We start from the raw sequence: 16,395 nt of genomic DNA on the forward strand, positions 1-16,395 counted from the left end.
GGGTTGAACTGTAGATACCGATGTAATTTCATCTACTGTTACTTTTGGCGAAGACAAACTAGCAACAGAAGTAGAAGATTCCCCTCTCCTGGATAATACTGTAGAGGTGTGCTGCTGTCGTCTGTCAGATATAGCAGAGTAGTTATCCAGTGAATTGATGTTTTTGTGTCCAGTTATTTGCACAATTTCATTCGGTGCAATATTATTATCCACAAGTTTCTGGACCAGATGCTTTCTTGTTGATCAATTTCTTGTCTGAATGAACTTGGGAGGCTGCTAACATGTTTGTCACCATAGATCTAAGTGAATTTACTCCCAGTGGAGCTGCCTTGAACCATTTCTTCCCTGCCTTCCGAACTTCTGTGTTGACAGCGAGATAAAACAAAGAGTCGTCTGCCATCATTTCTGGTGGTCTATGTTGCTTATAGGCCAAATAGGTGGTGACAGGACAGCGATCATCATTGTCAAGGTTTTCGTACATCTTTTGCTCGCTTTCTCTGACATTTCTTGTGTTTTCACCAGTTCTCATTTTTGTTTGGCGCTCGGTGAAAAACTTCACGTAACGAAGCCTGTTAGCATTAGTTTTCCGCTCTAAATATCTCGTTGCTCCTGTCCAGGCCTCATGCTGAAATAGATACAATTGTTCATCCAAACTGTATTCAGAAGTGCTCATGGTGTTTTATTTCCGAGCACTCCTGTCCGGTAGAATTCCTCTATTTCTTCATCTTTTAGTGCATCGGCACTATTGGGCTTCTTTCCCTTTCCTATGGCACACTCTATAATCGCAAATTTGGCCCACATTTTGCGAGTTAGCTTGTGGGAATTTCGAACCCTGATGTTTTGAATTTGTGGAGGCGTACTCTCAAAAAACCTTCATACCTCTTTTGAGTACTTTTCCGTACGCATCCCATGAGGCCTTTGGGATTTTGAGAGTGAAGTTTGAATACACAATTGCACCATTAGATTTTGTCACGATTGGTGTTTTGCAAATTATCTTTTACCTCTCTACAATTACCATTCAGGGATTCCTTGTCAAGCATCAGCTTCTCCAAATTCGTTTTAATTTCTGTTAGGACCCTCCATAATTATGTCAGTCAAAGAAGGAGTTTTATTCCCGCTTTTGTCAGACACCATTGCTGCAGTCTGAGTTGTATGCTTCAACTTCTTTGTGATGGACAGTTGAAGGACCTTTAAAACTTGTTGAACTACCTGTTGTAACTTCTTTCTTTTTCTTCTTCCAGATTTTGTTACACTCGTCTAAATTCACATATTAGATTATTCTGTTCCTCACTAACGAGCGAGCACACTAACAGATGTCCATCATTGACAGCCACTTGATCCAGTCTCCTTTTTTGTAAATTTATTAATAACCCCCTTGCTTTAAAGTACTTTGTTTAGTATTGACAGAGAAAAACTATTGAAAGATTCATTTGACCCTACAACTACATAGCAAAAATATTGCACAAATGTAAAGTTTGTGATAATAGACAGACATCTTCAACAAAAGACGATTTCAGCATAATATACTAAAGGTGTTTCTTTGCCATCTCAGGCATACATAGTACAATTTGTAACAAACTGGGTATTGCTTACAGACACTGTACTGATAGTGCGCTTTTGAGGGCGGCTTTTGGAAGAGTTTTACACGAAAAATAATTTTTTTAATTGGTTGCATTTCTTCTTCTCTTAAATGACTGTTTCTCTATCACAAGAGAAGTTACACGAGCCTTTTCCAGCACGTTAAACTTTGCGTGACAATTTACTTATCAATGAAATAGGCGACTCGCAATTTTACCGCAAACTCAAATATTCAAATTTGGTAGAATGAAATTCGATAATCACACTGTCTTATTGTGTGACGGGGTCCTAATCTCTTTAATTATACTTCTTCAAGTGTTGCTTTCTTCTTGGTGCAGTGCGAGAAAAGTACAGTTATGTTTCCTACGCGACCTTGCATTTTATTTGCAGAATCGTAGAATTCAACTGAGATTATGTGAAACGCACAAAATTTGTCTGTGACTTGAGGGCATAAGGAGTTTGCATAAGGAATTCGCTTACCTGTTATACAATTCAACAGAAAATACATGATACTCACAAAATTTGGCATCCTAGTGAACAAAACTACCTCTTTGTTCACTTCAATTAGAGATAGCAATATTTCCAGGGGTGTGCAAAAATTTTGGAAATTCCGGAGGGGAGGGGGGTAAATTTGGGGGCTGATTTTGGAAAATCCAGAGGGGAGGGGGGATCATACGGCAAATCTTTTCCATGGGGGTGGTATGGATATTTTCTGGAACCACACATTTAAATAACAGTGCAATTACAGCAGTAAAAAGGGATGCAAAGTTCTAAGCAAAGTGTGTGAAAGGGATACCATTTGTCAGTAGAAGGTATATGAAAGGGGCACCTTTTTTGTGAAGAGTGGTATTTAAAAGGGTAAGGGGTTGGACCTTGGGGTGGAGCCTCCCTGTATAAAAAAAATTGTTGAGTACCCCCCCACACGGTGGTCTATTGGTTTAAGTAGTTCAGTTTAGACTGCAGACCCATACTCTGAGTTGGAATCCCACTCCGGTTACTCTAAATTTCTTTTTCATTTGAAATTGAACAGACTTTTTTTATGAACATTATTTTTTTGAGCAGAAATTTCAATGGCGGTTGAATACATTACTAGTGAAAATGGTATGAACTTAACTCATAAAATATGATCACAAATTTACTTCTGTAGAAAGAATCCCGTATGATAAGGAAGTACAAGTTAGTGTAATTTGGATCCTATACAAATAACCACTGGATTTACATTATGTATCAACGTCAACATGTCTCCATCTGGCAAACCCTGGGGACATCAATGGGTCATGCAGGGGTTTGACAACTTACTGTAGTTCTTACTGAGGTGGGGAATTTAACACAAAACAAATAATTGCATCATTTTTCACGTCTCTAATACCATGATGAAAATCATAGGTTGCATTTGCATTAGTCACCGGTGATGGTTCCTGCCAAGAGAGATGGCTAGATGCATAAACCAGTGACCTCGTCTTTGATGTAAATTGAAAAAATTGATTTACATTGTATGCAGTAAGTTCACCAGAGGTGATAATTGTACTCAAAGCTTCCCGTACGAACGACGCAACGCTGCCGCAGCGCTGCAGCAGTTCACTTTTATGGTTGCACAGCGCTTAAAGCGTCTGTAAAGCAGTGCCTGTGAGTCACTAAAGCAGAGAACGTCACATTTCGTGCACTGCGAAAGCGCTGCAAAAATTTGCCACGGTAAAGCAGCGGTAAAGCAGCGCTGTGGGCCGCTGCTTAAAAGCTGCAATGAGACTTAGATATAAACATTGAAACCACTCCATATGACAACCTGAATACAAGCGATGCTTGAGGTTGCATTATCGCTGCACAACGCTGCAGATACCAAATAAGGACTTAAAGATCTTCAAAATTAAAACCCTGGAGAGCAAACCTGTCACGTTATCCGCGAGAGATGACATTTTAATTAGTTACATTCAAGGACTGTTTTTTCTTTCGTGATTGTAACATTGATTATTTTATTGCATGATCATCGTATATCCGTTTTTTGGCTAGGCGTACAAAGCTTTATTCAGTTTTATTTCCTTTACGTCAGAAGGCATGCGTTAGATTATTCTTTTCCTAAGCACGTTTATTCAGTTGTAAGAAGTCCATCACAGTGTAAGGAGCTTTTGGAGAACTTTCGGAGTTATTACAACTGTAGGAGATTTGGAGTTCTTTTAACCCCTGGAGTCAAGATCAGACGTAAGTCACGCTTGTAATTCAGTAGTTTGTTTTTCTTTCTTTTTTCGTGCACGGAGCATTATCTTAGTTTTCTTTTCTTCTGACGTAAAAATCGCACGTTTCTTTCTAGTTTTCACCGCAAGTGCTGTAAATAGTCGGACTAGCCTGATTTTAATAAACGTCATTGAATCTTGCTGACCGCCTAGTGCTTCACTGTGGTTGACCTGGCGAACTCCAGTGCCTAACGCCACGCGTCTACGACACTGGGAACGCGACAAAACCCGTACAAAACTTGCAGCGCTGTGCGGCGCCACAAAATCGCTTCAAAATAGCTGTACAGCTAAATTGCAGCTGTCTAGCAGCATTTTAGAAGCCAAACAACAGCTTAATTCAAGTTGCAGCAGGCTGCAAAAGCGCTGGCCAGCCTTTGAAGCTCTCGGCAGCAGTTTTGCAGCGCAGTTGCCGACTTTCAAATGCTGCGAAATAGCTGCAGTAACGGTACAATTCAGCTGCGCTCGATCTGATAGCACGACGTTCTTGAGCGCTCATAACATGAATCGCCAGAAAAGCCTTTTCCCACAGATTACTGCTTTCATAACGAGAAAACTTTGACTGTACCTCTAAGAAATGTGAGTAAGTTTGTGCGCAGGGAAGATCACTTATTGAATAAACCTCCAAATTCTATGCTTCAGGAATAAAGATTTCAATAAATTTTATTCCGTGACTGGCGAGTGTTGGAATGTTATCGCTAATTCCCTGGAGACATTCTAGGCTGTAATCTAATTGGTCGGCACTTTTGCATCAGATCTCATTACATCTCTAGACAAACATTAAATGTTTTTTTTTGCGACCGTTGAATGAAAGGCGCAAACATTCATCCATTGTAAGTTTTTAGCATCTAGTTCTTTTTCGAGGTGGAAGTTCTGTTGATGTTTTTGGATGGACCAGCTCAAAGGTATTTGTAAACAACGGCACTGTTCAGTGAATTCTACGCGAAGTACCGACGAGTCGAACCAGAGCAAGCAACACAGGTACAAGAATCTCAGCTGGGGTACGCATGTATTTACAAGATTCAAACGTTCACGATGATGTACGTTCCTTAGTCCATTGTAAAATTTAACGACGACCAAAGTAAAATTGGGTTGATTTCTTTCATGAAAACAGTGACGGCAGATCGTGGATCATGGACAAAACGTCAAGGTGAGCGATGTCAGGCTTAACCTGTTGCAACGAATCAAAACATCATTTGGCTGCTGTCCGTGCAAACTTTATGTAGAACAATCGCTCTTATTCTCTTTATTTTTAAAAAAGATAAACTTCAATGTCGGCATGTTAATGGATGTTCTTACATTTAGATGAGTGACCGTGATTGCTGAATATTTAACAAAGCGAGACTGTTGAAGATTTGTTATATGTCACCTGCTTTTGTAACGTGTACGCGTGGATACTAATAAAGTATCAGTTGCATTTTGTCTTTCTTGTGGTTTTTACTCTGCTACTATAAGGCCTTGTCAACTCCTTTACCATGTCTCATGATTATATTGTATTGTTGAAGTCTGCATTTCTTTTTTTTGTACAACTGTTCTTTGCAGCGCTTCACTAACGCTGCACAGCGCTGCATAAAAGCTGTTTATCGACCGTATGGCCTCGTGTGGCTATTTTTTTGCATCTTTACGGCAGCGCTCCTGCAGCTCTCAGTGTCGCTACCGCAGCGTTAACGCAGTCACAAAAATGCACTGCTGCAGCGAACGGAAAACAGCGTTCGTGCAACCTTTCTGCAGCGCTCGTTGCAGCGCTAATAAGTCGCTAAAGCAGCGCTGTTTTAACGTCTTCTGTATCGTACGGGTTCTAACTCTTTTAAATTTTTTGAAGACAAAACTTGAGTACTATGCTGAGCCCTCGGATTATTATTGTCAATGTCATTGTAAGGTTAGCTACAGTGTATGTTAATTACTAGTAGTAATCAAAGATTAATAAGTGCGTTCGAAGTTCAATGAATTTAGCTAAAATCATACAAAAACAGAGGAGGAAATTAGTTGAGAGATTAAATGAGAAAGACGAAGTATTTAAAGAGCAACATGAACAATAGCAACTTTAATAGTGAAACCCAAATATGTAACCAAAGATGTTTATCTACTTAGTTACAATGTAGTTTAGATACTGATTGTGGGAGACTAACTTTTGTAACAGTAACATGAATGATAGTAACTTGAATAGTTACAAGGGATTGGTTAGTTGCAAGGGAAAATGTAACAAAACATGTTAGTCTACTCAGTATCTTGAAAAACTGAAAATGATAGAGTAGATTTTATAACAACGACATGAGGCTATGATGAAGTTCAAAATGCTATGAAAATTAGATTTTTCCATGTCTAAACGTTTCGTGTCTGTGTGTCATAGCATTGTTTAACAATTTTTCTTAACTTAACAGTAACCTGGATGATACTAACTCGATTAGTCACAAGGTAAAATGCAATAATTAAAACATGTCAATCTACTCATTTACAATGTAGTTCAGATACTAAATGAGTGAGACTAATTTTTGTAACGGTAACATGAATAATAGTAAATTGAATAGTTTCAAGAAAGTTATGAAGTTGGTAATGCTATGAAACTTTTTGCAATGTTTAAAAGTTCTGATGTTTGCATGTCATACCATAGTTTAACAAAAAAATTTTAATAGTAACATGAATAGTAACTTGAATAGTTGCATGGGATTGGTTAGTTGCAAGAGAAAATGTAAAAAAACATGTCAATCTACTCAGTATCTTGAAAAACTGAAAGAGATAGACTAAATTTTATAACAAGAACTGGAACATGAAGCTGTGATGAAGTTCAAAATGCTATGAAACTTAGATTTTTTTCCATGTCTAAATATTTCGTGTTTGTGTGTCATAGCATTGTTTAACTATTTTTCTTATCTTAACAGTAACCAGGGCCGGGTTGTTCAAAGCGCGATTAAGCAAACCCAGGGTTAGCGTCAATTTTTATTCCAGTTAAATTAATAACCAAAAGAGATTTTCTTAAGGATTCTTGCTCTTTAGTTTTATTTTTCGATTTGACTTCATGTGCAGCTTATAATTAGCTTTTGAAATCTTTTTAAACAAAAGAGATTAAATCTTTGATTAAGCTTTAATCGTGGGTTAGCAGTAATCGTCTTTTGAACAACTGGGCCCTGGATGATACTAACTCGATTAGTCACAAGGTAAAATGCAATAATTAAAACATGAGAATCTACTCATTTACAATGTAGTTTAGATACTAAATGAGCGAGACTAATTTTTCTAACAGTAACATGAATAATAGTAAATGGAATAGTTTCAAGAAAGTTTAATATGAAATTCAAAAATTAAGTGCTATAAAAGTTTTTGCGATATCTAAAAGTTTTAGTGTTTGTATCTCATAGCATGAATTATTAGTAACTTAAATAGTTACTAGAGATTGGTTTGTTACAAAGGAAAATGCAACAAAACATGTTAAATGGCAATTTTTTCAATGTCCACAAGTTTTCGCGTTTGCGTGTCAAAGCATACTTTAACTGTGTCTAGGTTTAAGACAGCCTCTGTGATTTCCTCCTCTGTTGTTTCATTTGCAATTAAGTGACAAATTGAAAACAACTTTGGCACTGCTTCTTGATAAACCTGTAGCTGAAGCTTCTGCAGTGGTTGTTTGGAGTTTTGGATATGGATCTTGAGTGTCCACTTTACACTGCAGCTGGTTGCCTTTTGTGTTACTTTGCAGTTATCGCAGACTGCAATTTTTCCCTTGATTGTAACTTTTTTTGAACATGAACAACAACAGTTGTATTTGGTGACACTGCTTATTCCTAGTATTTCTCCAATGGTTTCTGTTGTTGTTGAGATGTCACTGACTTCAGGTAATGTTTGTTTGAAGGGTTCAGGGTCCTTGATGGTGTATAAATTATCTTGTTTTGGTGTGTTCAAGTATCTTTGATTCTGAGATACTTTCATTCTCAAGTTGTTGAAGAAATAGGTGGACTGTGGTGTGACGCTGTCAACATGCTCACCCCAGAAAATAACTTTTATGTAACCAGATGGATCAACTATATAGCCTTCCTGTTTTTTGACAGGAGAATCTTGGATGACTATAGTTTTGGTCGCACTTAGATGTGATATCTTTCCTTTTATTGACACTAGCTGTTGTGGTGCTACTTTTGACAAGGATGCAATTGATGTGACATCATCTTGTGCTTTGTATGGAAAATCAGCTGTTGTTGAAGTGATGGTTGTGTTCCTGTTTATTACTACATCACTTCGTCCATACTTATTGCTGATGTTAAAATTTGAAATTTTAACCGGTGATCTTTGTGCGGCCATTGCATCAAGAGTTTCCTTCTTTTCAGTTGCAAAGCATACACTGCCAATGAGATCTTTCTCTGTCTGAAGGTGGCAGTTAAAGTAGCTTGTTGGTCCAGATTTTTTTACTGGTGAGACATTATGCACAAAGCAAGTTATGTCTTGTTTTTCTGTAGGAGGAGGTAAAAAGATATTTAGATTAATGTAATAAATTTGGCATGGATGGGATTACTGCATAAGGTAGCTTGTGTTATTTGAAAAAAACATATGTGTAAATATTAGTCTCCTTGTTTCATGTACTGTAAATCCTCTATTAAGCCCACAGGGGGCTTATTGTTTTAAGGCGCATTGGGGGGGGGGGGGGGGGGGGGCTAAATAGAAAGGAAGGGCTTAATAGAAGGGGAAGTGTTAAAATTTAGCAAAACAGGAGCAGTTCACCACTCATTAATTACTGTAATTAAGATTATTTTTAGTACAAATAACAGTGATATTTTGGCCAAAGTTCGCCACCAACATGCAAGAGGTGTGGGAAAAATAAATTGTATCATATAACTACATGAGAACATTAAAGGGTGACAAAAGTGATAGGAAACAGTGTACATCTAATACCTAGATGTTCAAAATAATATGTTTTATTAATGAGAGCATATAGAGCAGGTAAGGTTATAAAATGATTTTAAAACAAGAAGCATTAGTTTAATAGAAGAAAGGAACGTATAACCATAATATTTAAGTATGACCGGGAGATACATACCTGAAGCCATATTAGATCTCTGTCTTGTCTGTTGAAAAAAAAAAAAAATAAGGATGTATACAGATGTTTTAGGAGGGTGTTTAAAATACCTTTAAACCCTAGTTAATACAACACTCTGAAACATTACATGGAACTTTGCTTTAAATGTAGTTGGAAAGTGAACTATTTATAACCATAAAAAAAAATCATTTATGTATGCATGTGTTGAAGGCCGTATAATCAATTTATTCTAATTAATCAATTTTGGGTGCTGTACTGTTGTGAGTGACTTTGTTCGCATCACTCAACTTGGGATCAATTTATATTTGCTAGATTATATAGCCTGCTTTCTTCTTCAAGTCTATATTTTAAATTAGTGGATTTCTTAAGACTCTTAAGTCTTTCAAAAGTCATTGGTTCAATAATACAAGATGAAAGTGTTTTCACTCTGCTTATAGCTACATATGAAATGCCTGCAGTAGTTTCAGTCTGACCAATGTCAATCCATGCTTTTGGCAGTGTTAACCCTTGGCTCTTGTGTATTGTGATTGCCCAAGCAAGTTTGAGAGGCAACTGTTGTCTCTCATGTAAACCATCTAGTGTCTGTGAGGTTATTGTTATTGGGCATATAGGCACACATCGTGGAATGCTATCACTGATAGATGGACCTCTATACTCATTAAATTTTACTATGACAGCGACAGGCAAGTCTGGTGGTTGCTGGTTGTTTGCATAAATGAAATCTTCAACCGTTCCAGTTGCACCGTTACAAAGTCCAACATCTATCCATAGGTTCATGGTAAGCATTACATGTGCACCTTTTGCAAGGAAAATGGTCGGTTGTAAACCTGACATGTCATCCGAACTTGCTTTCTTAGCTATATCACTAGAGTGACGTGCAGTGATGCAGGCTATTGGCTGATGAAGTTCTGATAACTGTTCAAAGTTATAATTAGCAACTTCTTCATTGCTGAAATAGAGCCTAGTGGCATCTTGAAACTCATTCACGTTCAATGCTATGGAAGGCTGTCTTGCCAAAAGAAGTTTCCAATCTTGCTCATTAGAATCTCCTGTGCGAAGGCGTATGAGTAAATCTCTAAACTGAGCTTGCTGTTGATTTAAGCCTTGAACCCTCTGGTTTACTGACAGTTTTACAACATTGCCAAACATGTGATAAGCTAAATAGCCTTGTTCACCTGTAGAACTGGAGGGTCTCGAATGATATAATGGCTTATCTGCCACTGGAGGCAATTGAGCTGGGTCACCAACTAATATCATGGATTTACCACCAAATACTTCGTCATTTTTGCCTGTTGCTTGTCGGCAGCGTCTATCAATCCAGCCAAACAATGTTTGTCCTAGCATAGAGTATTCATCAATTAGGATATAACTGATATCTTTCAGCTTGGTTTGTAATGTGACAAGCCCTTGTCCTGTTAATTCTTTGTTATGTCTTGGGCCAACAGGCAATTTTAATAGTGAATGGATTGTACATCCGTTTATGTTAAATGAAGCTTTGCCAGTTGTGGCAGTCACTGCACAAGAGTGTTGGAGCAGGTTTCGGATGGCATTAATGAGGTAACTTTTCCCTGTACCGGCAACTCCAAGTATAATAAGAAGCAATGGATCTTTAGGGCAGGCTTGTTCAGAATGTGCTTTCACCATATTGTAGGCATGTCTTTGCATGTCACTGAATGTATTAACATCAATATTTTGTTGTTGCAAACCAAAGGTAGAATCGAAAGTATCTTTCTTAGTTTTTATCCAGGATGGCATTTCCTGTATTAAGTGATTTGCATACTTAATCTTGTCATTTTGCCAGTCATAATCAGGCTGAGAGGTTTGTTGTGTTATATTATCTTGGTTAACAAAATACCCAGGTATGAGATCTGCTAAATCCATCCACTCTTCACGCTGTGGAAGCTCTTCTGAAGAGTGCTCTATATTTGGTTCCTCTTCTGTGTTATTCTGTACACTTTGTAGTTTTTCATACCAGTCAGGAACATGCTCTTCAGCATATGGTGTTTGTAGAAATTCCTTCCATTTTGTGATGTATATTTCATCAGTGCCTTCCTGACAATCCCAGGCATTGTCTTGTGTAGTATGCCAAGGTTTGTGCTTAAGTAACTGATATTTGCAATAAAGTCCAAAATTTAGACCTTTTGAATTGGAAGAAAATACTGGAAAAACTCTGGGAATCATGTTATGAGGCTGAACTGTTAGTTTGTTGTTGACAAGTTTGTATTTTGTTGCAAAATGAATGAAATTAAGAGCCATTATATCTGGGATGGTTTGAATATATTTTTCCCTTTTAGCGTAAGTATCAAGCAATGAGTCATTGGTTACAGTATCTCCATCATTTGTTATAGTTTTGATTCTACGTGAACCATTTAGACTAATAGGTACCACATTAAATGATGAGCTGACAAGTTTCAGTGACATGAGATGATGCATAGTCTCTTGTGCAGAGAAGTCACGTTGGCCAAGTGACTTCATTATCACTTTTTTTATCAATTTTGTAGGGTTGCTATTGTTGTTGCAATTACGGACAATAGAATTAAATGCAAGTTTCATTACAGGTGACTTTGGTTCACCTTTTGAAGCATATTTTGCAAGGTATTCAACACATGCATGATAATCAATGATCACTTGAATATCACAGTTTGCCCTCCAGCCTTGAAGCTGAAGTCGTTGGTGATTATTGAGTCTGCTATCATTCCTCTTTGTTATGATCTTTGCTTTGTATTGAGTGCTTCGATCTTTTGTATGAATGGGCTCAAACTCTAGTTTTGTATTAACACAAGGTTCAAATGGAAACTTAAATCTACATTTCAGTTCTGTTTCGTTTTGTTTCTTTCTAAGACAATAGTTTGTACTACAGCGAGTGTGCCTTTGTACAGTATTCAACAAATCAACATAATCTTGTTCAGAGTCTTGTAAACTTACAAGGTCCTTGTGACGCTTTTGACAAGGATGAATAGAGGGCTTCACCCATGTGCCATTATCTGGTGGATCTGGATTATATGTAGACAATAACCAATCTACATACTGACAAACTACCTGGGAAGCCTTTTTCCCATCCACTATCTGTTGATTGAGTTCTAGTATATTGACTTGCTCAGCTGTATTAGTGGACATTTCAGCCAAATAGCCTTTTAGAGCTGTTTCTGAGAGTTTACATAAACCTGGATCATTTTTCAGCTTTGCTACACCATGACAATGTATACTACCTCTAGCTTGATATTCAAATCTGTACCAGTGCCACTCAGCATCTAGTGAATTGTATAACCAGTATTTAATAAAACTTTCTAAACGCTGTGTAAAGAACCAGTCTGTAATATGAGGATTGTTAATCACATTCTGCCGTTTGTTGTCAGTTGAATTATTACTGACTGAGTTGCCAAAAATTGCATGAAGTTCAGGCCAATGCATATCAGCAGAGGAGAATGTGAAAAAGAATGTTGGAGCTCCAGCATGGGCTATTATTGCTTTTAAATCTTCTTTAGCTTTGTGCCAATAAGCATTAGAACCAGTAATGTTACTAAGATAGCGTGATATCTTAGATATAAACATACTTGTGTTATTGCTAGTTGCCATTTGCCGCAGCTCTTCAGCAGTCAAATGAGCTTCTCCTGGGTTTTGTTTTAGGAACATGCCTGTCTGTTGCAGAATACGTTTTCTTTGTATCATATTCAATGCCCAGTAACCAAATCTGGGGTGAGTAGCAAAGCGATATACCCATTTGTCATTCTTGTTTTCTCCAAACTTTAAAAGGTGCTTTACTCTTTCTCCGAGTGGTATATCTCGGCGTAATGATGGGTTAGTAGGATCACCCTTACCATCTGGAAATAATGTTGGGAAAGCCATTGTTGCTAAAAAGGGAGTTACATACTCGTTTAATGGTTCACTGCCAACTGTTGGCCAGGGCAAGTGATTAGAATCATTAGACAATTGTTGGCGCACAGCTTCTATTTCTTGCTGCTGACACTCTGGAATAGGCAGAAAACTACTCATTTCAGTACCCTCATTATAAACAATGTCATCTTCATTTTGAGGACCTAAGTCAGGTTCACATGTGGCATCCAAATCTATATTCTCTGTTTCAACCGAGAGAAGACCATGTGGAACACCATGTTCTGGTAAAGAATTTAAAGAATTTTGATTGATGGTTATGTCCTTGTAGTGTGAGTTATTATTAACAAGCCATTGTAGTGCATCAGCTACATTTTGCCTTCGCACTGTCACATCTTTAAAACTGTTCTCTTTACCTTTCATCTTAACAACAATAACAGATAGATCTTTTGGGTATCTAGGCAGAGAATGTGCTAGTTCAGCTATATCCTGAGGCAAATTGATACAGTGGCCTGAATAGCCCCTTTGTCCACCAGGTTTTATGTAAACTCGCATAACAGGAAGTGCACGTGCAATAAGCATTTCTTCTACTTGGGTTAACCCCTGCAGTTGTAAAGGTACTAATGATGGCACCATGTCATTTTCCTTAGAAAACTTTTTTGGTTGTTGTTTATCTCGTATGCACCTCTGACACTGGTAGTGATCAACCTTCCTTGGACTGGATTTCAATGGCCACGCTTCAAAACAGACAGTGCATTGGCAAACTGAATACTGATTGGACTTATGAAAATCGTTCATGTTATTTTGTGCATGTTTTTGTTCGTGAACTGGACCAGCAGAGCTCTCTTTTTGTCCTGCAGAAATTGTTTGAGACCTTTTATAACTGGCTCTCCTATTTGCAAGTCTCTCTTTTCGCTTTTCAACAGTTTCTTCAGACGTTCTTTTTCTATAAGAGTCTTTGTAACTTTTTAGTCTCTCTTTTTGCTTTTCAACAGTTTCTTCAGACACTCTTTTTCTATAAGTGTCTCTCTTATTTTTAAGTCTCTCTTTTCGCTTTTCAGCAGTTTCTTCAGACATTGTTTTTCTATAAGTGCCTCTCTTATCTTCAAGTCTGCTTGCCCTTTCATTAGCTGTTTCTGTATATTTGACTCTTTTCATGTAATTTCTGTGCTTAAGAAGTCTACCATGTCTGTTTTCATTGGTTTCTGATAATTTTCTCTTTATGCATGTGAGTTTGTTTTTATATCTACTGTTTTTGTCAGTCAATGTTGAAACATAATGCAACTCGTTAATATATCCAATAAATATTGTCTTTCGTCCATCCTGATCAGCAACAGGAGTTAAGATTGTACTTTCAGGTGAATTTATATTAGACTGTGTGATATGAATGACACAGTTGTATGCATTGGCCACAGCTTGCATTATGATGTTATCACACCATGTGCCTTGTTTTGACATTTGTTGAATATAGTTATTCCAGTGATCATTAGAAATGCTTTCAATATACAATTCTGGGTAACTCTGTAAATGGCCAATTCCAGCCATACGAATTTCAAGATGCAAGTCAGCAGTCCTATACAGTTGGTGCGAAACTGATTTAAAGAAACAATCTCCAAATCCACCTACATCATGTGGTATAAGTCCTATGAGACGAAGCCTTTCAGTTAAACAATCCCATGGTAAATCATGACTAACAGCATTCTCAGGAGACATACCTCCATTTAATTTTGAATTATCATTATGAGTTTGAGGAAAGCTTTTTCCACCAGAATTCATTAAATCTGCCACACGGATATGTGTTTGTCTACAGTTACATGTAGAATAGTTATCTGTTGTTGTAAATTTTCTTTTCTGTATGTTCATGTAAAAAACAAATTTACTATAATAATGATCATTGGTATACCAGAATTTCCAGGTGTTGTAATTTCTACATAAATTAGTGATAAAAGAACTGTCTGGAAGATGTTGTCTTACAAAAGACTTGATTCTATTCCTAGACTTCGTATTACTTAGTGCCTTTAGAATTATTTTAACAGGAACGCGAGATGGTTCCCTGTCCCTTTTCCTCTGACAATTCACTCTTTTCTTACGAACTTCAACATTTTCAGAAATAGTTACACTATGATTTTCAATTTTCTCAGAAGAATAACTTGTCAAAGCCTTATCATGATCTTGTGAACTACAATCACCACTTATCAGCCCGGTAACCATTTGACTTTTGTCACTTTTCATTTGGCGCAATGGCCATCGAGCAGAATGACTCGGTTTATTTGCTTTGTGACCACAACGGGTCATTTGGCGCAATGGCCACCGAGTACAATGACTCGGTTTGTTTGGTTTGTATTTGTGACCGCTATGGGTCAAAGCACAATGGCTTGGTAGATTTGCTTTGAGACAACTTTGTGTCAGAGTTATCGGTTGATTTGCTTTGTTGTTCGGCAAATTCGAGGACATCAATTCAAAGCAGGAGAGCAGCGAAGGTCTTCGGTTTGTTGTAGTTCGGACAACGCCGACATCGGGCTTTCTACATGCTCTTGGAGTACTAAAAAGTTTCCTGGTAAGGCTTTGACAAGTTGAAGCGATGAACTTTTTAAGAAACATCGCATGAAGTTTGAGAAAAATAAATGAACTTACCGAATAATCCAAAGATATCCACGGAGGCGACACGGACGCACGAGCAGCTTGCACTCGCACGAGGTATAGTTGCGTGCGCACTCGCACGAGGTATAGTTGCTTGCGCATAAAAATAGTTGTGTGCGCATGTCCACCAGGTGAGCCCGCAATTTCTTTGGCCGGCTATTGGGCTTAAAATTCGTGCGCGCGCTTAATAATTATTCAAAATGGCGCAGATTTTGAACATCGCCCGTCCAAGTAACCAAAAATCTCGAATCTTCACGCCTGGCATGCACAGGTATCCCATCGACCACAGGATCCCCAAAGATTACGAAGCGTTCTCCTAACGTCGAACGCAATGAGAAAATGTGCTGATTATGTGATAATTATACTTACAGGTCATGGTGACTTTAGTGATAAAAACATAGTCCATCAAGCCAGTGTACTGTGTGTGTGTATAAACAAGAATTTATTGTTAAAACTAGAGGTATCCTCAAAATGCAATGTTTTCCTCTTGGTGTAAAAGCATGGTTGTTTTTAAAGAGTAGGAGCAGGGCTTGAAAAAAAGTCCCATCTGGTCATCCAGAAGAGTGAAAAATCTAAATGTGAAGGTAGCTAAAAATTGATGTGTAGAAGGGGTTTCGATTTTTTGTATGCTTTTACGGTTTCAAAAGTATATTCAACCAGCAGTTATGGTAACTCGAAAAACCCAGTTTTAGTCAACTCAGCGTGCCAAGAAAGTCGTATCCGATAGCCCAGGGCTAGTGGATTTTGCTATCGGGCTCGTGATTTTTGTTCTCAACCTGCCTGACGGGCAAATGCTGTTTTTTGGGAAATTCAAATTACAGAAGGATTGTTATCAATCCTGTTTATCAAAAAGGGTTTGGGGGCTAGTTGAAATGACTTGTGGGCTAGTACATACTAGCTACAGCTTGCCCGAATGGCAGGCTGTAAAACTGGCTTTCTTTGCAGCCTGTCAACTTTTTTATGATTAATATTAGTGGTAAAATAATAGTAAACGTTCTCTGAAGTTGGCAAAGTCTGGGTTGGAACAACCTATGAAATCCTCAGGGCCCGGTTCCTGAAAGGCTGATTAGTGTTTGTCCAGGATTAAAAATTAATTTTGTT

At 37.8% G+C, this 16,395-nt stretch overlaps 1 protein-coding gene across 2 annotated transcripts; it reads right to left on the reverse strand.

Moving 5' to 3' along the window:
- Positions 1–5,818: 5,818 nt before the first annotated feature.
- LOC140946010 (uncharacterized) lies at positions 5,819–15,621 on the reverse strand. 2 transcript variants are annotated; one of them, XM_073395082.1, is made up of 3 exons: positions 15,289–15,621; positions 8,824–8,851; positions 5,819–8,239 (listed from the first exon to the last, which is right to left on the reverse strand). In XM_073395082.1, the coding sequence occupies exons 1-3, from the start codon at positions 15,394–15,396 to the stop codon at positions 7,230–7,232; spliced, it is 1,146 nt and encodes a 381-aa protein (XP_073251183.1). In that variant the 5' UTR covers positions 15,397–15,621; the 3' UTR covers positions 5,819–7,229. The 2 variants fall into 2 exon arrangements, 1 of the variants encoding a protein (XP_073251183.1); XR_012166796.1 differs by lacking the exon at positions 15,289–15,621 and having other exon boundaries at positions 8,824–10,545.
- Between the last annotated feature and the right edge of the window lie 774 nt (positions 15,622–16,395).

Source organism: Porites lutea, chromosome 1 (genome assembly GCF_958299795.1).
Source record: "Porites lutea chromosome 1, jaPorLute2.1, whole genome shotgun sequence".
NCBI classification, from domain to species: domain Eukaryota; kingdom Metazoa; phylum Cnidaria; class Anthozoa; order Scleractinia; family Poritidae; genus Porites; species Porites lutea.

Bases quoted from the DNA above. Each gene is read 5' to 3' on its own strand.
- LOC140946010 (XM_073395082.1), bottom strand. From the start codon at position 15,396: ATGCGCAAGCAACTATACCTCGTGCGAGTGCGCACGCAACTATACCTC. The intron at 8,852-15,288 runs GTAAGTTCATTT...TTTTTTCAACAG, and splicing joins GGATATCTTTGGATTATTCG to ACAAGACAGAGATCTAATAT. The intron at 8,240-8,823 runs GTATGTATCTCC...CTCCTCCTACAG, and splicing joins GAGATCTAATATGGCTTCAG to AAAAACAAGACATAACTTGC.